This window comes from Pantherophis guttatus, chromosome 10, assembly GCF_059756535.1.
Source record: "Pantherophis guttatus breed Tessera chromosome 10, ASM5975653v1, whole genome shotgun sequence".
Lineage (NCBI taxonomy): Eukaryota > Metazoa > Chordata > Lepidosauria > Squamata > Colubridae > Pantherophis > Pantherophis guttatus.
The window spans coordinates 10,965,433-10,990,608 of record NC_142072.1 but is presented as its reverse complement, the minus strand read 5'-3'; the positions used below and the strand labels follow the sequence as shown (position 1 = coordinate 10,990,608).

The window sequence follows — 25,176 nt, the reverse complement described above, 5'->3', positions numbered from 1 at the left end:
GCAGCACAAGAAGCAATGGGTGGAAACTAATCAAGGAGAGAAGCAACTTAGAACTAAGGAGAAATTTCCTGACAGAACGATTAATCAGTGGAACAACTTGCCTCCAGAGGTTGTGGATGCTCCAACACTGGAAGTTTTTAAGAAGAGACTGGATAACCATTTGTCTGAACTTGTGTAGGGTTTCCTGCCTAAGCAGGGGGTTGGACTAGAAGACCTCCAAGGTCCCTTCCAATTCTGTTATTCTAGTCTATTCTAATTTAGAGAAGTCAATCCATGAATAAATGGTGACAGTTCTACATAAAACTAACATGCTTAGCCGTATGTAAGTCATAGATTATGGTTGAAAAGCTGTATAGGTACGGGGATTAAGAAGGAAATGCATGTGACCCTCTTACCCAAACAAAAAGGATTAGTATGTCATGTGAATAGATCATCAGTAGCATGTAACTTCACACATTATGCTTCATCATGATGATGTTTGGGTTTTACTTTACTGCTCAGTCAAATGCAGGTCAACCAAACATAATTAAGTTAAACACAGGTCAACAGGATGAGTCAATTCAGTTACTAAGTTTATTTTTGTTTGTTTTTTTTCAACGTATACCTTGTTTTTCTAACTATTAAAACTTCGAAAATGCACGAACTAGGAGATGGAAAAAAGGAACAGAAGAACTTCCCTTATTCTGAATTTAAGCCAATGGTCTGTCTAACCCAATACTGTCAAAACAATGTTATAAGAACACACAGCTATTTGGTAGTAACTGGAACAATGAAAAAAGACATTTGTCACCACCTCACAATGCACATTTTGTCATTTATCTTGCATCTTCCCCAGAATGTTAACGTTGGGAGAGCGAGCTGCTCTACGAGTTGTTCAAGAAATCGCAGCTTAGCCTATTATGTTAACACAACTGCAGACTTCCAGGGATAATATTTTCTTCTACTCTAGATATTTTAGGATTTGAACATCAATATGAAAACTTTTACACATTAGGCTGCCGAAGGATAAGAAAAGGTATGCTAGTAAGGCTGGAAAAGTCCTGTGTGCTGCATTTTCTTCTAATGAAGTCGTCAGGAGAATGAATAAAAAACGTTTCACTGAGGAATCCAAAGAGTCCTTACTTGTTGATGAATCTTACAACACAGAGGAAGATGTGGTTCCAAATATAGAAACACGGCCAGCAATTCTGTTATATTGCATCAGTGACAATCCAGCAAGAAAAAAAACAAGACTGTTCTCTTCCTGTTTTCATTTTAAAGGCCAAAGGAACTTTCACGTCGTTAAATCAAGCTTTCATCAGAACATTTGACAGCCAGAACCACAGTGAACAGGCTGCCTAGCAGTCAGGTGGGGAGTTGAATTGGCCACCCTAGAAAGATTAAGGAACACCGTATTTATGGAAAGAGAGCTGAATGGGATGCAAGTAATTCCATTCAATAGTATGGTGCAACAGATAGGAAGAATCTGTTCCTCTAATCAGGATTGGATTTTCTCCTCCCTTCTAATCTGTACAAGTAAGGGAGGCGGTGACTCAGTGGCTAAGACACTGAGCTTGTCGATCGAAAGGTCAGCAGTTCAACGGTTCAAATCCCTAGTGCCACGTAACGAGGTGAGCTCCCGTTACTTGTCCCAGCTTCTGCCAACCTAGCAGTTCGAAAGCTCGTAAAAAATGTAAGTAGAAAAATAGGGACCATCTTTGGTGGGAAGGTAACAGCGTTCCGTGCGCCTTTGGCATTGAGTCATGCCAGCCACATGACCACGGAGATGTCTTTGGACAGCACTGGCTCTTCAGCTTTGAAACGGAGATGAGCAACGCCCCCTAGAGTCAGGAACGACTAGCACATATGTGCAAGGGGAACCTTTACCTTTATCTAATCTGTACAACCGTTTTTGTGAAAGTGTATGCCTATATGGCACAAAGTCACAGTATGGTTTAGGGTTTAGCCAGTCTAAGACATTTGATAAATAAACTCCATTATTCAGGATATTTTAGTTTAGTCACTGAACTACTGTATTTCAATAAACCATAGCTTTTCCTCTGGTCAAAGTAAATAAGAACCATATGGCTTTTCCTTTGATCAGCATTAATTAAGCTATTATTATTATTAAGCTATTATTATTAATTAAGTCTTTATATTTTTTCTTGACTATTCTGAATCCTGGGTCAAAAGTGTCCTCTTTGCCCTTAACTACACTATACTGTCATTTCCTTAACTGTTCTATGTTGACTCCAGTTATGTAGATGTAATGTACTAAGCCATAATGGGATTTATCTTTGGGCTTATGGCTTAGCAAATGTGCGTGAACCAAGCCAATCACAGTTTATAAAATAAACCATGGATAAACCTGTGATTTATGAATCCAATGAACGTTTGCCTTTGGCTACTACCTACAAATATCATGTTCCAGAGTTTAGGGATGAGTTAAAAGGCTAAGCTCAAGTTGTCATTAACAATCTGGTGGCATCAAAGTATCTTGGGTGGATGGAAATATACATATATTACATTTGTGCTGTACTTTTAGATGTTTGTTCCACCTTCTCTTCAGAAGCTCAAGGTGGCTTTGTAGAACTTTCCATTTTATCTCTACTACAGCAAACCTCTTCTGAAGTAGGCTGGGCTGACAAGTGAGCAACTGGCTCAAAGTCACTTAGTGAGTTTCCATGGCTGACAGCGGACCTGGGTTTTCCAAATCCTAATCTAACACTTTGATCTCTAGATCACGCTCTCTTTCTCCTACAAGCCTTTGAAGGCAAATCTTATGTGCAAAGACCGGGGAGGACATCCAGGGGTGCAGCTCCCACCTCCATCACCAACACCTGCTGCTTAATAGTTTTAGGAGTGCTAACAAGTTGCTCTGCACTGGACAGAATATGGAAATGTCACAGTGCCTTCCCCAAAAGACTTTCAGTCCATGATAAGACATGGAACAAAAATGGAACAGCTCAATTCTGTCACGCATGGGGCAGCGGGGGTGGAGTGGGGGAATAACTGGCAATAAATGGTTCCTGTTGTGCCATTGTCTCTTTCCACTTACCAGCCCTGACCTCCTCATCTTTCTACTACACATTTCTCTTGCAACATCAAGTGCAGCTGAACTGTAACTCCTCTAGACAGTTAAACAGACTTTGGTTTCAGAGGTCACAATGCAATAACGAATAGTAAATAATAGATGCTCTAAGCTCCACTTTTAACCCCGTTTGAAATTCACCTGCATGTAAGGCCACAAAGCGGATTTGTTTTTCCCTGCAGGTTTCCTGCATTTTTTTAATTGCAGGAAACCTGTGAACACTTTCTCCAACTGCTGAATAACTGTAATCCTTGCAACATAGCTCAGGAGATATTGGCAGGAACAATTTTGTAACAACCAATTCCTGCACTTAGCATGTATCAGAATTGGCTGTGCATTTTTTAACAGCCCGGGTTCCCACTCTGCACTAAGCCATAGTTTAACCACTGTTAAATCACACCAGCAAAAAACCAAAAAGAACCCTCAAAATGGAGCCCATATTTGTGGTTTTAGAAGCCACATCGACTGCAAGGCCAGAGGAGTTTAGAAGACAGATTAGATAGTCATTGCAGTTCGTCAAATTCCCTAAAAACACGGAATGCCTTTTGTTATCTGAATGCTTGCAGCCAATTATAAGCAGCCAGTTTTTTCCTCTCATGGTGTGAAACATCCTCCAGTGTATTGATGACAACCTGGTGCAACGGTGGAAGTGGGGAGGGAAGTGTTTTATTGTGTGTGTGTATTTTGTTTTGTTTTTTGCAAGCAATATTCTTGTCCCCTGCATCAGCAGCAGCCAGTTCTGGTATATAAATAACCAGGTTCAGGAAAAGGCACTTTCCGCTTAGCTCTCTGAACATTGTGAATCAAGAGCGTTTTGAGTTGAATAATAAAACAACAACAAAAAAAAGGAGAGAGTCTGCTGTAGCCTTTAAGTTCAAAAGCCTTGTATCTGTGCGCTTTCGCAGATCTTGGGGCCTCCATTCGCTACCAGCAGGGCTGTCTTCATTTCATACGCCAGATACTTTGTGTGTTTCCAAACCACCTGAAAAACAGCTTTAACCTCCTCCTTTGAATTTCCAGGGAATGGTTATTTGCAATCAGGCACAAGATAGGTGTTCAGACATGGTCTTATTTCTGGACAAGGAACAGCTGGAACCTAGCCACTTGGTTCCTACGTAGCTGATACAGAAGATACTTTTGCTGCAGTTGGACAGGCAATGGCTGCGACTGCTGATCATTAATTTACAGGGTGTACAAATGTGATTTAGTTTACATTAAACCATAATGTGAATTGATGCAAATGTTATTCTCTTCCTGACACAGCCCTTGACAGTTAACAGATGTTGCCCTGCGTTGTTATTTTTACATTTAGATTCTTGTAACTATCACCTACATTTCTAATTGTATCATTGCATTACTGTTTAAACAACTGGATCCATTATACTTACGCCTTGTGAATCATCAGAAAACAACAAAGAAGTGGGCTGGATGAATGCATGCACGTTTACCTAGAAACATACTTTGCTATTCATACTTTCTTTTTTAAATCCTCTACTTCTCTATCAAAGCTACAATCCTAGGTAAATGTAACTGAGAGTAGAACTCCACTGAATAGTGAGATAAGAAAACATGCAAGAGGTTGTGTTAATGTAAGAAACCATCTTTATTTTGTTAATAAAAATTTAAAATTCTAAAGCAGAGTAGCTAAGATCTCAAAAATTATTATACTGTTACCAATGTTATTACGTTTTAGACTGCCTTTTATGCACACCATTTGTTGATGCCCCACAATACGAATGGGCAATTAGTTTTCAATAAAAGCACCAACCTTTATTAATCATCCATTATCCTCCTGTAGTACCATATGGCTGAATGCAGATTGGTGTCATCCAAATGAATTGGACCACCATCATTCATCACTGCCGTTATGCATGGAATTGAAATTCTACTTCCAACAGAAACCTGAAAATACAAGGGTAGGGAAGGCTGCAGTAGAACGTTTCTGAATACATAACAGAGGACTGTGCTCTGGATTATTAGATACAATTCTCAGGTCAAATTCTCATATAAACGTTCAGAGCAGTTCTTCAAATATTTATTTTGGCACTAATATTTATCAAAGACCATAAATTAGTCATAAATGTATGGATCGAAACCAGATGTCGTTGATGATGAAATGCAATCTTGGCAATGAGAACACAGAGGGGATACCAAAGTGAATGTCACACCTCAGCGCTAAGATTCCCAGACCACTGTTTTGAATCAAAACTGGTAGCGTTCACATAGTATGTTCAGAACTTAATATAATTGTGTTTTACTCCCATTTCACATCACACACTAATATCGAGCCCTGATCCGGCGATCGCAGCAATGAGCGAGGCTGCAGCAGTGACAGCAGGACACGCCGGAGCGGCGTCGACAAGCCGCTCGTCAGCAGGCTGCTCTCCCGGCCAGTTCCATGCAAGCGGCACCGGGCAGCAGGCAACGAGGCAGGTGCTCAGCCTCAAGGGCAAGGAGGCAATGGCGGTGATGGGATTTCCGGTGACAACGCCATACAGCTGCTCACCAGCTGATTGTTCCTGTGTCCCTATATGCGCCTCCGGCGGGTTGCACAAAACCCTGAAGCTTGTCTCCAGCCCGGCCACACCACTGCGGCCAGATATTTGCTACAGGCAGCAGGATGATGGGTGACCAGGGGGCCTGTCTGGCCAGCTAGAGGGTATTGCCCTGGACTATAAAGTGCACTGGGAGGTGAGAGCTGCCAGCGCTGATGTTGCACGTAACTGTGTGTGATACTCATCGTGTACCAAGGCTCTGGCCTATTATTGTGGATTAAAGCCTGGGTTACTGAGCTGCTCTGTTTCCTGTGTGGTTGCTTTGATCCTCACCCGGTCCAGGTCTGGACCATTTGAGAACTAAATCATAAATAGTCAGCATGGAATTGGTTTGCAGTACAGTTAATGCATTACCCAGAGGACTTCACGATTTAGCTGGGTTAAAATTACCATTGGATAAATATACACTTTCATACAAATATGGATTCTAGTTAGCTTGCAATTCAGTATGTCATGTGACCTTAGCCAATGATTATAGAGCTGCAGCCGTCCAAAGGTTATTAGAGTCCAGCTTCCATCACTTCTGGTCAGTGGCTACGATAATTGGATACTGGACTCTAGCAACATCTAGAAGGCTACAGGAACCCCATCCTTGGTTGAATAACACATTTGAAACCCTAACATTTGAAATCAGTATTAGACACACTTGGAATCAATCTAACTCACTGAATTCACTGGGGTGACTTCTGAATAAACATAGCAGGGATTGCACTATTATCAGGCCAGATAAGTTGGGAAGCAACATTTTTGACAGTGTACGCAGTTTTGATCACTAATACATTTAAATTGCAGATAGTAAACAATGCTACAAAAGAAGTAGAGATAAAACAGCTGCAGTCAAAGTGTGCCTCACCTAAAAACAATTCTTTCAGAATGATGCCATTTACTCACTTGATGATAGCAATAAGAGATCATTGTTGCTGCATCAATAAACGAGCAATGTATCCTTTCTACATCAAACCACGTAATTGAAGATTTAACAATTAATGAATTGACTCATATGCCTTCAAATCAGATGACAGTACTTGTTTACCTTCATTTATAGCTCACCTCATCTTGAGAGATCTGGGCTAATTATAATCTAAAACAACCTCATAAAACTGAGAAGTTATTAGTCAAATACTAAGGTAACCTAATAAATGAAAAGAACAATAGATTTACATATCCCGCTCAACAAAGATACCATTTATTTGATTTTGGCTTGGGGCGATGTGTGAATCCAGCTACTGCGATTTATAATCCACAGCTGATGGCTTTTGAATAATGTGCAAAACAAACCCCCATGGTTGTTCAACAAATTCTGGTTAAAGCAAACTTTGGCTTCATACAGCAATGTTTGCTTAACCTCATTCATTCAAAGCCAGGAGTCTTAACAGCTTTTCTGAATTGTCAGCTTTCAGGAACATCTATAAAGGTTTTGTTTTATGGACAAAGGTCATCAGCTCCTTTAAAGAACAGGTATAAGATATCACAAAAAGACTATTTCCTTGTCTCTGCATTTTACAATAGGAAAAAAACTCACGAAGAAAGTTGCTGTTGCTATATGATGTTTTGGCTAAACCTTCAAATATATTTAAAAAGACACTTTTCTCATATAGTATGTACTCAGCATACGAATAAGAACCAAGAAAGATTTTAGTCTGAATTTTTGAATTACAAAGGACTGTAATGGAGTCCTTTGTAATTCAAAGGACTGTAATGGAGGTAGCAGTAGCTGGATCTACTATATGGTATTATAAACTTCTTAGAAGAAAACTGAAAGTTGAGTTTGTTCATTTGTGGCTTGTGGGTAGAGGCTTGCGAGCAAACATGTTATTGGCACATGCGCTCGACCAGCTCCTGCTGTTCTGCAACTTGAACAGCAGATAAACAAAGGAAGCCTGAAGTTTCAACACAGCCTTAAGAATACTTGGCTAAGAATATTTCTATAAACCTTGCACAATTCAAATCATTTACTGGGCACTGATGCCCCCTGGTGTCTGATATTTGCCAGACACTTCCCCGAACCTTAGGGATTTATGAGATCTATTCTATACCCTCCAATTGGAGTTTTGATATTCAAAGTGCAATTTCTAACCTTTACCGGTTGACGGTTTTATTTCTTTATGGTTAATTGATTAGCTGGGATGGGCTCAAATGTAGAAAACTCCAGGATTAAATCAATATATCAATAGTGTTATTGATTTTAAATTGATTAAATTCTGTCAGAATTTGCTTCAGACATGGTTCAATGAACAAGTCATTATAGGCTGGTTCATTTTAATTATTTTTTTGTCTATCAAATTTCTATACCACCTAATACACTTGCATACCTCTGGGCAATTTCCAGATAAAACTTTAAAATAATAAAAAAGCTATAGTTAAAAACGTTAAAAGGAACAATTGCAAAGTTAAAAGGCAGAGGAAGCTCATCATATATAACATTAAGCTATAAATCTTGTTTACAACCATATGACCTAGTTCACTCAATATACTTAGTCTTATTATATACTGTAGTTTCTTTGAGTTTAGCTTAGTGAGTTGCTGCAATCCATGTTTTGTGGTTTAGCAAACCTGTCTGCAAATACTACTTTAAAATGACATGTGACCATGTCACATTATGCTATATTGATCTAAACAAGCCACTGTATTATGGCTTTGTTTGATGTGTGAATCTGTATTAAATACTGACCATCTTGCCAGCACAGCACTCTAGCTTTCCTCGTTTGTTTTAGACACAGAAAATACGTGAGATCGTATTTTGGCATGGTCTCCCCATGAACAGTCTCTATTCAGCTTGCCACCCACCACAATTCAGATAACTGACCCAAGTGATGTAGGAGAAAATGATCTAACGGAGCCTAGATCCTAGAGGATGTAAAGAAGACCAGCATTTTGAACAGAGTATAGCCCTTTCTGAAAACATTAACATTGTTTTTATATTTAACATTATTCAAAATGGACCGTCCACACAAATACTCTCCATAAGAATCAGTCCCCAATCTTGTCCTTCAAGTCTTCCTACAGTGCACCCAGCTTTATGTCATTGAGTCCATCCATCCACCTTTGTTCTTGGTATATGTGTGTGCGCCTTCAAATCAGTGTTGACTCCTGGTGACTGCCTGGACAGTTTTCTTAGCAAGATTTAAGAGGCGGTTTGCCCTTGCAATCTTCCTAGAGTTGAAAAAGAGTGACTGGCCCAAAGTCACCCAGATGGCATTATGCCTAAAGTGGGACTAGAATTTTTGTTTCTATTCTGCCTTTATTATTTTTATAAATAACTCAAGATAGTGAACATACTTTATATCTTCCTGCCTCCTATTTTTCCCACAAGCCTATGAGGTGGGTTGGGTTGGGTTGAGAGACAGTGACTGGCCCAAAGTCACCCAGTTGACTAGGACTAGAACTCACACTCTTCTGGTTTCCAGCCTGGTGCCTTAACCACTGTAGACCAGTGTTGGTGAACCTTTTCGGCACCAAGTGTTGAAACGGGAGCGCACATGCGCGGGGGGGGGAGACTGCCAGAAACTGGATGAGCAGTTCCCCAGCGCACATGCATGCACCGGGAAGCTGAGCTTCCGGTTTCTGGCATGCACATGCACGCCGGTCACCTGGTCTTCCGGTTTCTGGCACACATGCGCACACAAAGCCCAGTGGCTCAGTTTCCCAGCGCATGCATATGTGCCAGGGAGCTGCTCTTCTGGTTTCCGGCGCTCCCGCATGCGCAAAACCATCTAGCTGGCGCACCGGAACCCAAGAGAGCAACAGGTGACGGCTGGCGTGCTCAGAGAGATGGCTCTGCACATCACTTCCGGCATGCGTGCCATAGGTTTGCCATCACGGCACTAGACTACTGGTACCATGTTTCCCCCAAAATAAGACCCTGTCTTATATTTTTTTTGAACCCTGAAATAAGCGCTTGTTTGCCTTATTGCCATGCGCTCAAAAGCCCGATTGGGCTTATTATCAGGCAATGTCTTATTTTGGGGAAAACAGGGTAGTGGTATTCAATATTAGTGGGCTGTCCCCTTTTTGACCCATTTCCAAGGATAATTTTTGCAAGACTGCAAGGTCCTGTTGGCCCAGGGACTGGCAGCCAAGAAAAGACCCACAATCCTGCTGCCGCCGCCGCCGCCATCTGATGGTTGCCCCAATTTTTCCAATTTGGTCTTTAATCCCCACCTACCTGGAAAAAAAAGGCCACCGACCTCAAGGGGTCAACCTCTAGGAAGCCTTCGCAGAATAACATCCACGGTGTAATAATAATAATAATCCTGGGGTCACATACCTTGCAAGCCAGGCGGACTGAATTCGGTACCGTCGTTGTTATTGATCCATCGGTTATTATTTCGCTTTCACCCGAATCCCCTTTCATACCGAAGAGAGTCCATCCCCATTTACTTCAACGGGACTGGCGACCGGTGTACAGTGTCGCCAGCCTTTCCCACCTGCAACCTGACGACCGAAAGCGGTTCAGGGAAAGAGGGAGCCGACGCCACGCCGTTATCTCTTGGGAATCATCATCATCATCATCATCATCATCATCATCATCATCACAACGACCACCGCGGCCTCCTTTAAACAGCAACACCCCCAACCAAGCTACCCCCGGTTGCCATGGCACCGAGCACTCCCATTGGAGATAACGGCGGTTGAACCAAGTGTGTTTTTTTTTTTGAGCGTTCGCGGCTAGGGCGCATGCGTACAGATCCCTCCGCTTTCCCTCGGCTCGCCCAACCAGCTACCGCTTCCTCGAGTGAGGCCGGGGAGAAGGCGGGGGTGGGCTGTCCCGTTTAGGCTTCTACTTGTGCGCCTGCGTGAGAAAATGGGTGGGGGGAGAGAAAAGGTCGGGCCTGCCTGATGCGCGTGCGCAGCTGCGGAGGCGTCGGCAGAGTCTCGGTTTGACAGATAAAATAGGAGGTTTTGTCCTTCTCGGTTGGGGTTGTTTTCTGGTTGGGTTTTCTTGGGGTTTTTTTTTTCCTCCCCTTTCCTGAGGCTTTAGAGATAACTATGTCGTACGGACAGTTAGAGACGTACCGGCCTGGGGGGCTTCCGGTTCGAGATTTCAGCACCATTATCCAGACCTGCAGCGCCAACATACAGCGCCTGGCACAATGCAGTGAGTGATGCTTTTGATCTCTTTGACCCACATAACTCCCACCATCTCCTGGGTTATCCCTCCCTCCCTCCCTCCAAAACAAAACAAAAAAAAAATCTTTCCTTTAGAAATGATGTTCCCTTTTCTTAACACCACCACCCCCTCCTTCCCATCTCGCTAACCTCTTCATTTTAAATCCTTTGTACCGCGTTTTCATTTGTAAAATCCACGCCTTCTCCTAACGTTTAAAGAAAGTGTATCTGTTTAAAATGTTAAATACTACAAAGTACGAATCGGGATGAGAAATATAGTAGCAAGCAGTTCCAAAGTCTAAGAGTCTAGGCATGATCCCTATTTATTTATTTATTACATGTATTTATATGCCGCCATTCTCCCGAAGGACTCAGGGCGGCGAACACAAGTTAAGAAACAAGTACAATAAAATCATAGTTTAATCCAAATAATTAATTAGTAGTAAATAATAAAGCCCGGAATCAGTCTCAGCCTATTTGTTTGAAAAGCCAAGTCTTCAAGTCCCGACGGAAGGAGCGGAGATCAGGAGCCGTCCGGAGCTCAGTAGGTTTTGCATGTAACGTTTTAGAATAATAATAATAACAATAACAACAACAACAAATGCAGCTTCCTGCGATAACACCAGCGGAACTGCAAAAAACTGTGCTGCTTGGAACATCGTACATCTTAAGAAAGTACTTGGTTGATACCTAGGACGCTGGGAGCAACCCGTATCAATCATTAGCACCAGTCAATGGTATTTGTAATGCATTTTTGAATGTTCAGTTGACTGAGTTTCATGTTTAATGAATAAAGTAAATAATAATAATAAGGCAAAGCTAATAATAAGGCAGAAACTAACTTGGAACTGGTTAAGATCAGGAGTACTGAAAAAAAGAAACAGAAAGCTTTATTTTGGCAGCTCAAGAACAAGCCCTAGCCACAAACCGCATGAAGGCAAAAATTCAACATGTTACCACCAACAGCAAATGCCACCTCTGTAATGAGAAAGATGAGACAGTCGACCACCTGATCAGTGGGTGCAGCAAAATTTCACAAACTGACTACCTACAATGCCATGACCACGTTGCTAAGACTCGCACTGGAAATTGTGCCAGAAGTTTGGATTTGAGTACAGCAAAAACCACTGGGAACATCAGGTTGAGAAAGTTTTAGAGAATGAGAAACTCAAGATCTTGTGGGACTTTAGGATTCAGACTGACAGGCACTTGGTCCACAACACACCTGACATAACAATAGTTGAAAAGAAAAAAGTATGGTTCATTGACATTGCAATACCTAGTGATGCACGGATTGAAGATAAGCAGCAAGAAAAAATCACAAAGTACCGGGACTTGCAAATTGAAGTTGAGCGACTGTGGAAAAAGAAATCGTATGTTGTCCCAATTATAATTGGAGCCCTTGGAGCAATACCCAAAGGGCTACCCCGCTATTTAGAAATTCTAAATTTGCCGGACTTGAACATTTTGACTCTACAAAAAACCACCTTACTCAGAACAGCTTACATCCTCCAACGATACCTTAACAGTTCCTAGGTCCTTGGTTAGGACTCGAGCTGCTGAGCTATTAACCAGCCTCAAAGGCTGTGAATCTCACCAAAGATTAACCAATAATAATACCTAGGACGCTGGCAGCAATCCGTATCAACCATTAGCACCAGTCAATGGTAACTGTAATGCATTTTTGAATGTTCAGTTGACTGAGTTTCATGTTTAATAAATAAAAGAGATAATGATGATGATGTAATGTAATAATAATACAGTAATAATGATATCTATCCCCATTTTTGTCTACTGATTGTTCTCTAGATCAGGGTATTTGAGAAAATTGTCTATAGTTTTGGTGTGATAGAGAAGGTGATGATGTAAATATTTAAGCAAGTCAAATATTTTTCAACAGGAAAAAAATAACACACTAAATCTACATCTACACCAAGACCACTCCCATCAACACTGACAGGGCAAGTCACTAGAATATAAATGAAGAGCAGACCCCAGTCCCTTCCAGCATTGATGATGTGATCTCGTTTGGGTAATGGAAAGTCTGCTCCCACCTCCTATTTTCCCCACAACAACCCCTGGAAGGTAGACAGGACTGAGAGTGATTGGCATAAAGTCATCCAGCTGGCTTTCATGCCCAAGGGACTACTGGAACTCGGGTTCGCCATTTTCTTGCCAACAAACTCAATACTACACCGAACTTTTTCTGTGCAAAGATATTCAGACTCTTTGCATAGCATTACAAGGAGTGGTCAGAAATATGGGCAAATCTAAGTTAAGTCATAGCTCCTATTGATTTCATTTTGGGCTTGTAGCTGGCAACTGAGACCACAAAAATGTTCAGGGAATAGGTCCATAACGTTCCCCATGAGACCAGGTCACACCCACATTTAATATGAGAGATGATCTCCTGCTGGCACAGCCTGCAGCCTGCTGAGGAATTAACATAGGCTTGAATTGTCCTGTTTCTGCAGGCTTTAGAGATCAATGGACTGAAGCTTTGTATGCAACATACCAGGCTACAATGAGCCTGCAGCTGGATTGGGCTTTTATTTTAAGTTTATAAATCGGATAGTTGGCTTCTTCATCAGAGAGTGTCTTCATTTTTGTGGGGATCTAATCTCCAACAGATCTTCTGAAATCCACATTATTGACTAGGATTGGAATCAATACTTTTAAAACATATTTACAGAATGCCTGTTGATATCTGCCAAAAAATCCCAGAACTTCATTTTTCAATAAGTGAAAGGGGGGGGGTGTTTAGTAATAAAAGATATTAGTGCATGGGGTTACTGACTAGCGATCTCACTGGCACTCCCTTGATGTCATTTTTTTTTAATTTAGCCTCTTCTGACATCAACATATTTAAACAAGAATTCATAAATAGATGAAATAATTTTGATAGCAGCCTTCCCCATGACTTAGGGAGATATATGTTGATGTTATTATAATTGCTGTTCCTAAAAAGTGCCCAGAATAGCACGAACTCTAAACAATCAATGTTCTGTTGACTGTCAGGAGTTTTAGTGGATTGTTTTTTGTTTTGGTTTCTCAATTTATAATTGGAAAATTATGGCCGCCTCTGAGCATGTGATTCAATGGTGCCAGATTAGCATCTTGATAGTCTGATTTTATTTAAGTCTTTTTGTGGGCTAAATCCATCTACTCATTGTTGTAACTTTGTTGAGACAAGTTGTGAGCACTGGAATTATTTATACATTACTTATCACTCTTAGAAGATGACTGTTGATTTCTGACTTTAAGCCAGGTTTATATTTGTTATTCACATTTGTTGTGAATGAATCCTTTATTCAATAAAGGACTCATTGAATAAAACAACTGCATACCTGTTTTGGGACTAGAACAATTGCAAAGATAGATAAATAGAGTCTGCAGATGAGGGATATGTAGCTATTACTTTGGAACCAATAATTCCACTTATTTGTTCAATCCCTCTATCCTTCCCAGATGTCTTTAAGATCACTGTGTCTGATTGGTTTATTCTTTGTGTCCTGCAAGTAAAAAACAAATCAATTTTTTTGAGTCTAGCTTGATTTCTGATGATTTCATAGTGTTTGCAGGGGGTGATTATAAGAATCTAGAATTTGAAGTGATGGTCTGTTGTTTAAGGCAATCAAGTGTAATAACTTTCTTCATTGTTGTGGGTTATGACTGTAGTCTCTGAGTTTAATAACCCACTTGAATTACTCATAGACTTTGTGTTGCAGCAAATAATCTACACTCTCTCATTTTCTCATAACTCAGTGGGGAACATACAAGTAGTTCTCGACTTGCAACAGTTTGTTTAGTGACCATTTGAAGTTACAATGGCACTGAAAAAGAGGATTTATGATCATTTTCACACTTACAACTGTTACAGCATCTCCATGGTCATGTGATCAAAATTCAGACGCTTGGCAACTGATTGGTATTTATGACGGTTGCAATGTGTCTGAGTCATGTGATCTCCTTTTGCGACCTGACAAGCAAAGTCAATAGGGAGGCCAGATTCACTTAACAACCGTGTTGCTAACTTTAACAACTGCAGTGATTCACTTAACAACTGTGGTAAGAAAGGTTGTAAAATGGGTCAACATTCACTTAACAAATGTGTTGCTTAGCAACAGAAATTTGAGGCTCACTTGTGGTTATAAATTGAAGATTACCTATATGTGACAAATGATGTTATTTTTTTTACAGCTTCTCAAATCAAGAATTTGATGAATCAGTTGGGAACCAAGCAGGATTCAACCAAACTGCAGGAAAACTTGTAAGTATCACCTGAGTAGCATTTCACGATATGGAGGGCTTGAGGGCTAATCAGATACTCAGGTTAATTTTGGATATCTTAACTTTGAGGTCTAACAAATTCATAGAATAGAATAATATTGTAAATAATTTCCAATGTAAATGGGTTAAGGAAAAAGGTGATTTGTAAAGTTTAGCTTCAGTTTTATGAACATGAACGAGGTATAAAAAAAGATAAGAACAGGAACTAGATAATTTTGTATGATAGCATTACATGGTATCGAAAATTCTAACTTATTTTTTCACAATACTGTATGGATTTAAAAATGGCCAAGGTCTAGAAGCTAATTAAGAAAAAAATTCCTATGGACAAAAACCCCTTGTTTACAAGAAGCCAGAAGGAAATCAGACCCCAATTTTTCCCCAAGAGCTGATTTTTTTTAAAAAAAGAATTAAAAGCCAGAAAGCAAGAAACTAGAGAATAAAGAAAGTGACATGGAATAGCTTCTCAAACCAATGCTTTATGAGCAGAATCTGCAAAACTCCTGTTCCATCTGTTCATATTGGAGTTACAGCGATTCTAAGAATAGGCTTGGACATAAGCTTTAAATAACTTTCACATTCAAAGCATTTTTTTTTCACCACTGAATAACAAGGAGATCTGGGTTTTTTTGTTTGTTTTGTTATGGAGTGCTGTTTAAGTCAGACTGAATGGAGACACTGTGAATCCAATCTTTAAAAAATTGTCAAGTAAGGGGGAGATGCTCAAGGAAAAAACAACTCTGAACAAAAACCAAACTGTTGAATCCTATGGACTGGGTTTTGAAAGCAGGATGGATATCTAAGTTACGGTAGTTGTTTTAATATGAAAACCAGAGTTTGACTGATCTTGGATTGGGCAAGGGGAGCAGTTTGAGTCAATAATTAAATAATCCAGTTCAAATCACCATTCAGATAGATGGCAGTATAAAGTTAAAAAGAAATGGAACTAGGACACAACCTTGCTAGAATGAAACTGAAATGTGTTTTTATTCCTAGACAACAGTTGCAACATACAGCAAACCGGCTTGCCAAAGAGACTAATGAATACCTGAAGGAACTAGGCTCCCTTCCACTGCCCTTATCTACTTCAGAACAGGTTTGTGGGTTTATCTGTGGTTTTCATGTATTGGGAGAAAACTGAACAGGTTTGCCGATCACATTAAACCGTTGCTTTTTAATCATGGTTTAAAACAACAATGGTTGGGTTTGCAAAACATAATAAGCCAAAATCAAGCATAACACATGATAACTTGGTAGTACAGTGGTCTAAGGCACCCTGTTATTAAGCTGGTTATTAAGACCAGATGCCTGCAATTACTGCAGGTTCGAATCTCGCCAAGGCTCAAGGTTGACTCAGCCTTCCATCCTTTCTAAGGTAGGTAAATTGAGGACCCAGTTGTGGGGGCAATAAACTGACTTTGTATAAATATACAAAAGAATGAAGGCTATTGCTTAGCGCATTGTAAGCCACCCTGAGTCTCCGGAGAAGGGCGGCATATAAATCAAATTTTAAAAAAAACAACACTTAGCGTGGCAATATGTGAACCATGCCTTAACGTTATACTCAATCATCAGGAATGGCAATACTTCCTTTACATGGTGGTATGGATCTGGGGGCAGAGGGCATGCATAGACTTACTTACATATTTTGCATATGCTAGTTCTCCGTGTGAATAAGGTATAAGTAGCGTTTTGGAGATGAGGAATAATTTGTCATTCCATCTGCTGTAATAATGGAGATTAATAGTATGCGCATATAGTTGACAAATGAATTTTCAGTGCCTGCTCATGTATGAAATAGGTATCACTCACCCTTTCACACTCTGGTTTGCTGGAAGCGTTGGACCCCTGCTTTTCCTATTGTTGCAATTATTATGTTGCTCAAAGCAGCATATGCAAACCTCTTCCATTTTATCGTCAGAATATGAATATTTTATTCCCAGCAACCCTCTTGGGAGTAAGAGGTTGGGCTGAGAGGGACTGAACCAGTCATTCCCCAAGTTTTCATTGTTGTGAATGGATGTTAATCTGAGCCCACACCCTAACCTTTCACCCTGATTCTCTGGTCTCCAAATTCCCAGTCATGGGTGAACATGAAATCTCCTTAAAAGCTTTTTAATAAAACAATGGATAAATGTGGTCTGAATCAGTCAGAATAACAGAGTCAGAAGGGGCCTTGGAGGTCTTCTAGTCCAACCCCTTCTTCGAGCAGTAGACCTTATACCATTCTGGACAAATGGTTGTCCAATCTCTTCTTAAAAGTCATGTATGTTGAAAGCTGCGAACATATCCAGTAAGAGCTAAGAAATAAAGTATGAATATTTCTTTGAAGCTGGTGAGTTTGCTTTTACAATCACAGACAACATTCTTCTTTTCCAGCGCCAGCAAAAACTTCAGAAGGAGCGTTTAATGAATGACTTTTCTGCAGCCTTAAATAATTTTCAAGCAGTGCAGAGAAGAGTCTCGGAGAAAGAAAAAGAAACTGTTGCCAGGGCAAGAGCTGGCTCTCGTCTCTCTGTAAGTTGTCATTCCACAAAAGAATAATTTAGTTGTTTTAAAGGAAAACTAGATGGCAAAGTGTCTTATTAACCTGATGGTTCCCTGTTTTCTAGCTTCACATCTACCCTATTTATTCTAAAGTCATACTATAGGTGGTTCTTAACAAGGAAAGTTCTGGGGGGGGAAATCTGGCTTTATCTATGTTCCGATACCCACTTGGGAAAAAATAAGTGAAGGCAGTTGCTTTGCACTTTTAAGTGAATTCCTTTCTGCAGCATTATCTTCTTGTCCTTGTCTCTGTCAGGACAGTAGCTAGGATGTGAGGGCAATCTGGATGCAACATTTGCCATCCAATTGATAGCCACAGTTGCTGGCTAAGTAGCTGGTCATCTTCCTCCCCCACTATCCATGGGCATCCCTCCTGAAGTTGGACACTTGTTGGAAGTGGACGACTGTCCCAGATAGGAGGAGAGTTCCAGTCTTTGGTTAAGGATATACAATAGCTGCACTCTCCTGTTAGAAGCTCCAAACCAGCTCAAGAACCATAAGGACAGTAGCTATCTTTCAGTCTTCTCACAGCAAAGCTGTTATACAATACTATGCCAATCTTATGTAATTTGGATGGGGGAAATGAAAGTTCACTTGTTACTTGAGGCGAGGGACCAAGGATGCCCGACTGATGACCATATTGATGAACAGAAAAAAATACAAGTCTTCAGAGCAGTGACTTTGAATGGCATAATTCCTTACACACACACATATGTCTTGCACCCAGCAGATTAAATTAGATGGACTGAGTGATTCAAAGGGGAACAGGAATAATTATCATATTGTTGCAGACATAGTGACTTGGTCCCTTCCTGTTTAGTTCAATTCCATTTCAGTTGTTCAAATTTTATTAACAACCTCCTTGGTTAATTGGTACTCTTAAATGAAAAAACTAATTTTGCCTTAAGTATGTCTGCCAGATCCATGACTTGTGTAAAAAAAAAAAAAAAAAAAAAAAACCTGTTGTTAATTAGGCCAGAAAGGATCTAATTGCTGCATCATATCCTCCCAGTGTAAATTTTTGGCTGATCTTGAATTGTTTCTTTCCAGGGAGATGAGAGACGCAGGGAAGAGCAACTGGTCTCATTTGACAGGTAATACTGCTTTCTGGTATCGATTACCTTGTTTCTTCAGTTGCGAAAAACATTCCTAATCCACAGTCAATTTGAAAATTAATCTGTTGCGCCCTATGAGGTTGCTCATATGACACACAACAACTTTTATTCAGAAATAGTGGCTCAATTCAGATACTGGAGCCAAATCATTGTTTAATAGGATATTCCTCAGGCTTTGTACTCTTTTCTCTTATGCACTCCTGATTTTCTTATTGACATCCTGATTAGTAGACAATATAGCTTTAAATACCACTAAATGTTTTCCACAGCTAGGGAATTATATAAGTGAATCTAAAAAGTATTTGAGTAGCCTTTTCTTGATTTCTTAGGATCAGCAAGAAGAGTGAATTATCCATTTTTTTTCCCTTCAGCAATGAAGAATGGGATCAGATGCAGGCTCAGGAAGAAGACATAGCTATAACGGAGCAAGATCTTGAGTTAATCAAGGAGAGGGAAACTGCCATTAGGCAATTGGAGGTAAGTAGCTGATAGGTTTAGCTAGATGCCATTTTTTTTAAAAAAAAAATACACATTAAAGAGATCAACAGCCTCTTTTTGTCAAAAGCCACTCTGTGCTCTTCATTTGCACTCTGTGATATTTATCTAATGCTGTACAGCATGTCTTTTTGGTCTGATGACCACTGTTGGAATTTTGAGAACATCTTGGAGAATGATTGGCATGGCCAACCGTGTCCATTTGTAAAACGGTTGCCATGAGAATCATGTCTAGGTAGAAAACCTCCATTTACCTTAATACAAACTGCCATCTTTCAGTTCTGCCTTCTGTAGGATGTTTCTTGCTATGTCTATATACCGAAGTTCATTTCTAGGAAAATGAACCCAATTGAAGCTACGGATCTAGACTAGAGCTAGCCACCACTATGGTTTTTATTAGAAAACGTAGAGGGCTAAAGCCATTCATGGAAATTAAGAAGTTGCATGAGGCTGGCCCTTTACATGGCAGCATGCCAGTTTTTCATATTTTTTTAAAACTTAAAATCAGATGGTTCAAGGAATCTGATAGGCACCGGGCACAGTATCTGTGAATACATAGATGTGTCACTGGGGACCTGGGATATGAACATGACTTTTCTTTCTTTCAAGGCAATCTCGAATTAGTAACAGTTCAAAATAAGAGCAAAATGTGCAACATTGATAAGTGTTTGATAAATTCATAAAGTTTCTAATCGGTATTTGGGAAATTAGAAGAATGCTGCAAAGTGCAGGACATTGATATTTTCCTGTATCTTCTTAAAAGATAAGCAGGTGAAGTGTAGGATTTTGCAAAATGTGGGTTGCACTTTTACAATCAGTTATTAAACAGGAGGAGGATGTAGTAGAAAGGGAAGAACTTGGAGTGGGTGAACCAGACATATAAACCCAAGTATTCTTCTAAGACTGGAATATGACATAGTACTTGTGATACACGATCATAAATGAAATTTCATTTTAAAAAATAAATGGGGAGGATGAATCCAAAGATTCAGCAACAGTGGCAATACAGGACAACAAATAGCTGTTCCAAAAAGACTCTTTCTGTAAGTGTAGTATGGACAATGAGACTTTATACAGTTAAGCCGTACTAGATTGCTATTTAGAAAAAAATAAATGCAACAGGAATAATTATTTGTCTTAATAATTGAAATAATTTCAATAGAAACATATAAGCACAAAAAGCAGTAATTTTTTTTGCAAACTTCCCTTTCAGGCAGATATCTTGGATGTGAATCAGATTTTTAAAGATTTGGCTATGATGATCCATGATCAGGGAGACATGATTGGTAAGTAAATTGTGGTTTTTGCTTGGCTGCCAACTATATACTAGATGCATCTAGTAGCTTAGAAAGTTATAGCTTTAATTTGGCAAGATTCTGCCTATTTGGTATAAACATATAAAGGATTAGATTCGTTTGGATCTCCAAGTCTCATCTCTAGGTTTGGGCCTGACAGACAGTCCCCTATCTGAAACTAAGCTAACCATTATTAATTAGCAGGTTAACCCTTAGTACAGCTAAAGGGTATGCCACACTACTAATCTCATGCTGAAATAACTTTATACAGACTATATAAAAGGGTTTAACTGTAGGAAGAATGCATCATATAGTGGTGATGCTTGTGGGTTGTTGTTTTTCTAAGTGGATGTTCTTTCTCTCTCTAGATAGCATAGAAGCAAATGTAGAGAATGCAGAAGTCCATGTCGAAAATGCCAATGAACAGTTGCAGAGGTCTGCTTATTATCAGGTAATCTTTGTACAGCCCCAAAGTCTTTCAGAATTAGAAGTGGGGGCAGCATAGTTGGGATTTCTGTCTGCCTTTCAGAGATGCTCTGTCTCTTATTTTGAATGTTTTTTGTTCCCAAATGATGAGAAATATATAGCTTTCCATTCAGTCCCTTAAAATGTTTGTGATTTAGGAGAGATTGAGAGGCATGAAAGGCATACAAGCAGCTAATCTTCTATATTCCACCCTTCCTCAACTCTGATCCTTTTCCAACTGTAGGTTTAGCCTTAACCATATGCATCAGTCTTGGGAGAGCTAACTCTTGCTTCCCACCCTCCAAGAGACAGAATGCTTTTTAAAGTACTAATAGAGAAGAATATTTGTAGCTCAAGGTTGAAATGAGGGGTCCTTGTTGCTCTCTGAGCTTGGTTGTTTTCTTGCAGACATGTCACTACCCAAACTAGGTAATATCATCAGTGCTAGTGCTGATAAGATACTCAAACATTGCACAGAATAAAATGCTGACTAACAAAAATACTCTTTTCTGAATAGTAGTTTTAAATCAACCATTGTTAAAAACTTGTTTTGACATTTTTAAAACATGATTTATCTGATCCATTCCACTGTCAGTTACTCAAGTTTTTAAATTATGTTGGTTTTCACTGTAACTCTAATTCTGAAATGGGAGCTGAATGTTGCATCTCTTGCCACTTTTCTTGGTATAAAGTGCATATATCTCTTTGCCTGCAGTATACCCTATTGTTTTTAATTTTTTGTTTTTGTTTTAAACAGAAGAAATCACGCAAGAAGATCTGCATCCTAATTTCTGGCCTGGCTTTAGCTTGTTTAATCTTGGTAATAATCATTTGGCAAGTACAAAAATGAAGCATTTCTGTGGAATTAGAGAAGCAATTAATATTTCTGCCATGAGACAAGCCTAAAGAATGAGGGGATTGAGGTGAGATGGAACACCAACTGATTTTCCATTAGTAATTATAATATAAAAACTAACATGAAGCTAACTAGTTCTTGGATTTAGTGAACCATGAAGACAGTCCGTGTTAATTTATTTTATGTAACTAAACTTGTGGAGGGCTTCGTTTTGTTTTCCCGAATGTTCCTGTCCCAAGTATTGAAGGATGTGATCAGTCATCTAGATTAGTTTGTTAATTGCCATAAACACTACAGATCTAACTCTTTTTTAATGTGTACTGCTTTTATAACTGACTCATATATGAATAACTCCTAAGTACAAAATCCGAAGCAATTTTCAGTGTGATCCACAGCTGTTCCAGATGTGCATCTCCCTACAGGAAACTACCACACTTGTTTGAAACAGCAATTCCCAACTTCAATTGCGTACTTCATGGAAGCTGCTTTGAGTGTAGCCCAGTGTGCTGGGAAAAAAATAGGAGCAGACAAAGAATAGTTTTTCAACTTGTGAAGAGAGAAAATCTCCCCAATTTCCCCAAACATAGCATAGCTAATATGAGGCATATTCAAGCCGGTTCTCTTCAGAAACTCATTTGGTAATTAGTCAGAAGGTATTTGTATTTAAAGTCCTGTTTCTCTCTGCTCCATTTTTGTGGTGACTATCAATTGCTTAGTAATATGTCACGATGTCTTTTTAATGAAGGTGTCATTGGAAATGGCCCATCCTACTGTCTCTTCCCAACTTTGAACCACTAGCACATACATTAAATATTACAGCAGTAAAAAGTTGGCATCGAGAGTCTGAAATGGAATGATAGAAGGTTATGCCTCTTTTCTTTTGGGATTTTGGTAGATAAGTCTGTCCAAAAGATTTCTAGTTTGGAGTACCAACTTCCTTCCTAGACTATCTGTGGATATTGCAGTCAAATGTACTAGGAAAACAAAATTTAATGAAAGAAGTTTGCAGCATACTTGAGGCTGATATGACTTCTGTCCTTTGCATATAGTGAGAACGTTCTGTTTTCCTCTTATATTTAAATGTGTAAAGTAGTTTAAACCTGACGTACTGGTACCCTACTTGGGTAAAAAAAAAAAACATTTTCCATATTGGGAGTTCAGGAAAAGTGTTCTGAATAAGTAAAAGGAAACTTTAAACCTTTTGCATCAATGGAGGATTAGAAGCATGCCAGTCTAAGATTCACTATTCTGTGTCTTTATGACCCATGAGTTCCATTTTATGTCTGACTTGGTGTTTTAATCTGCTCAGAACTTGTATTTTAGTGACATTTCTGGGTAGCTTATTTGGGTCAATGATACTCTTAAAAGAAAATGAGCATGGAAAGGCTAAAATGTTGACTTGGTAACATTCTGTATACAAGTAGTGAATGTTTTTCTCCTGACATCTATTTATTACTTCACACATTTTACATATTTAAATGACTAAACTGTGAAAGTTGCGTGAAGAATGATGCCCTCAGTTGCACATCTTTCTTTGCACTATCATTCCATCCATTTAAGTATCAATAAACATTTTTAGATATTTGACATGTCTCTTTTTTTAGCAGAAATCACCTGAACAGTTTAAATTGGCTTTAAATTGTTGAGAAAATATTTGACTTCAAATTGAAGGCCAAGACTGCATTGTTAGGAAAAATTATTAGAGTATGGCTTTTGTTCCTTATAGTCCATTCCAAGTGGTGCTTCATGTGTTATCTGTTGAAGATTTATGTTTCACGCCTCTGAATAGCATCTTAAATTCATGAAAGCTTATGCCCTAATAAGATTTTATAATACACAAGTTTTGTGGGTTTGCTGCCAAGGCTCTCCCTGTAGGAATCACTGCCAATGAAGATGTCTGGAGTAATAGTGAGGCGTCCTACCCTATTTGTTACCAAATTCAACTCAATTTTTATTTCAGATGATGATTTTACCTGCAGAGATAGCTCTCTATGAGAGTAATATCTAAAATACAGGTAGTCCTCAACTTACAACCATTCGTTTAGTGATGGTTCTAAGTTACAACAGCACTGATGACTTACAACCATTTTTCACACTAATGACTGTTGCATCTCCATGGTCACATGATCAAAATTCAGATGCTTGGCAACTGGTTTATATTTATGATGGCTGCTGCAATGCCCCAGGGTCATGTGATCACCTTTGTGACCTTCTGACAAGCAAAATCAATAGGGAAGCCAGATTCATTTAACAACAGTGTTATTAACTTAACAACTGCACTGATTCACTTAACAACTGCAGCAAGAGAGATGGTAAATTGGGACAAAACTCACTTAACTGTCTTGCTTAGCAACATAAATTTTGGGCTCAATGTGGACATAGATCAAGGACTACCTATATATAAATTTTTACTGGTGGGAGCAAAAAGCAGGTTAATAAAAAGAACACTAGTAAAGGTAAAGGTTCCCCTCACACATACGTGCTAGTCGTTCCCGACGGTAGGGAGCAGTGCTCATCTCCGTTTCAAAGCCGAAGAGCCAGCACTGTCCGAAGATGTCTCTGTGGTCATGTGACCAGCATGACTCAATGCCAAAGGCGCACGGAACGCTGTTACCTTCCCACCAAAGGTGATCCCTATTTTTCTACTTGCATTTTTTACATGCTTTCGAACTGCTAGGTTGGCAGAAGCTGGGACAAGTGACGGGAGCTCACCCTGTTACGCGGCACTAGGGATTTGAACCACTGAACTGCCAACCTTTCGATCGACAAGCTCAGTGTCTTAGCCACTGAGTCACTGTGTTCCTTTTAAAAAGAACACTACTGAATGCTAACATGATTGCATTTATAAAAAGATGAAAAATCTGTTTGTGGAGATACTATGGTTTTTCCTGATAAAATTGAACTTCTAGCTCAACTTAAATCTTCGAATTAAATATCAGTGCAACTCTGATAACCTTGGTGGTCCACTTTCCTTTCAAGACAGCCTGAATTACAAGAAAATAATTGGTAATTGAAAACTACAGAATCCTGTTGTTGGTAAATATAACTATGTCAGAACAGGGGTCTCCAACCTTGGCAAGTTTTAAACCTGGAGGACTTCAACTCCCAGAATTCCCCAGCCAGCTCCAGGCTTAAAGTTGCCAAGATTGGAGACCCCCGTGTCAGAAGGCAATGAGACTGATCAAAGACAGTACATTCACCAAAGGATTTGTTTTTGCCAAGTGTGCAAATGAGAGTCAGCATAATGGTTAAATAAATGGTGGTTCTAGGCCTTGGTTAGGCAAGAAACCAGCTGGATGACTTGGTGCCAGCCATTCACTCGGAGCCCTAGGAAGGCAATGACTAACCACTTCTGAAAACCGACGTGAAAAACCTATGT

The 25,176-nt window shown here is 39.5% G+C and overlaps 1 protein-coding gene and 1 long non-coding RNA gene across 3 annotated transcripts; one reads left to right on the top strand and one right to left on the bottom strand.

The window, feature by feature from the left end:
* Positions 1–933: 933 nt before the first annotated feature.
* Positions 934–10,339, bottom strand: LOC117669283 (uncharacterized). The gene is made up of 3 exons (XR_004592403.3): positions 9,893–10,339; positions 4,839–4,972; positions 934–1,370 (listed from the first exon to the last, which is right to left on the bottom strand). It is a non-coding gene; the product is annotated as an uncharacterized LOC117669283 (long non-coding RNA).
* On the top strand, positions 10,271–23,381 carry STX12 (syntaxin 12). Of its 2 annotated transcripts, none has more exons than XM_034423593.3 (9): positions 10,271–10,723; positions 14,935–15,004; positions 16,021–16,120; positions 17,404–17,541; positions 18,622–18,665; positions 19,058–19,163; positions 20,395–20,467; positions 20,845–20,927; positions 21,699–23,381. In XM_034423593.3, exons 1-9 carry the CDS (start codon positions 10,615–10,617, stop codon positions 21,789–21,791), a joined length of 816 nt encoding a protein of 271 aa, XP_034279484.2. In that variant the 5' UTR covers positions 10,271–10,614; the 3' UTR covers positions 21,792–23,381. The 2 variants fall into 2 exon arrangements, with proteins under 2 accessions (XP_034279484.2, XP_034279483.2); XM_034423592.3 differs by having other exon boundaries at positions 10,289–10,723; positions 19,016–19,163.
* Positions 23,382–25,176: the final 1,795 nt, after the last annotated feature.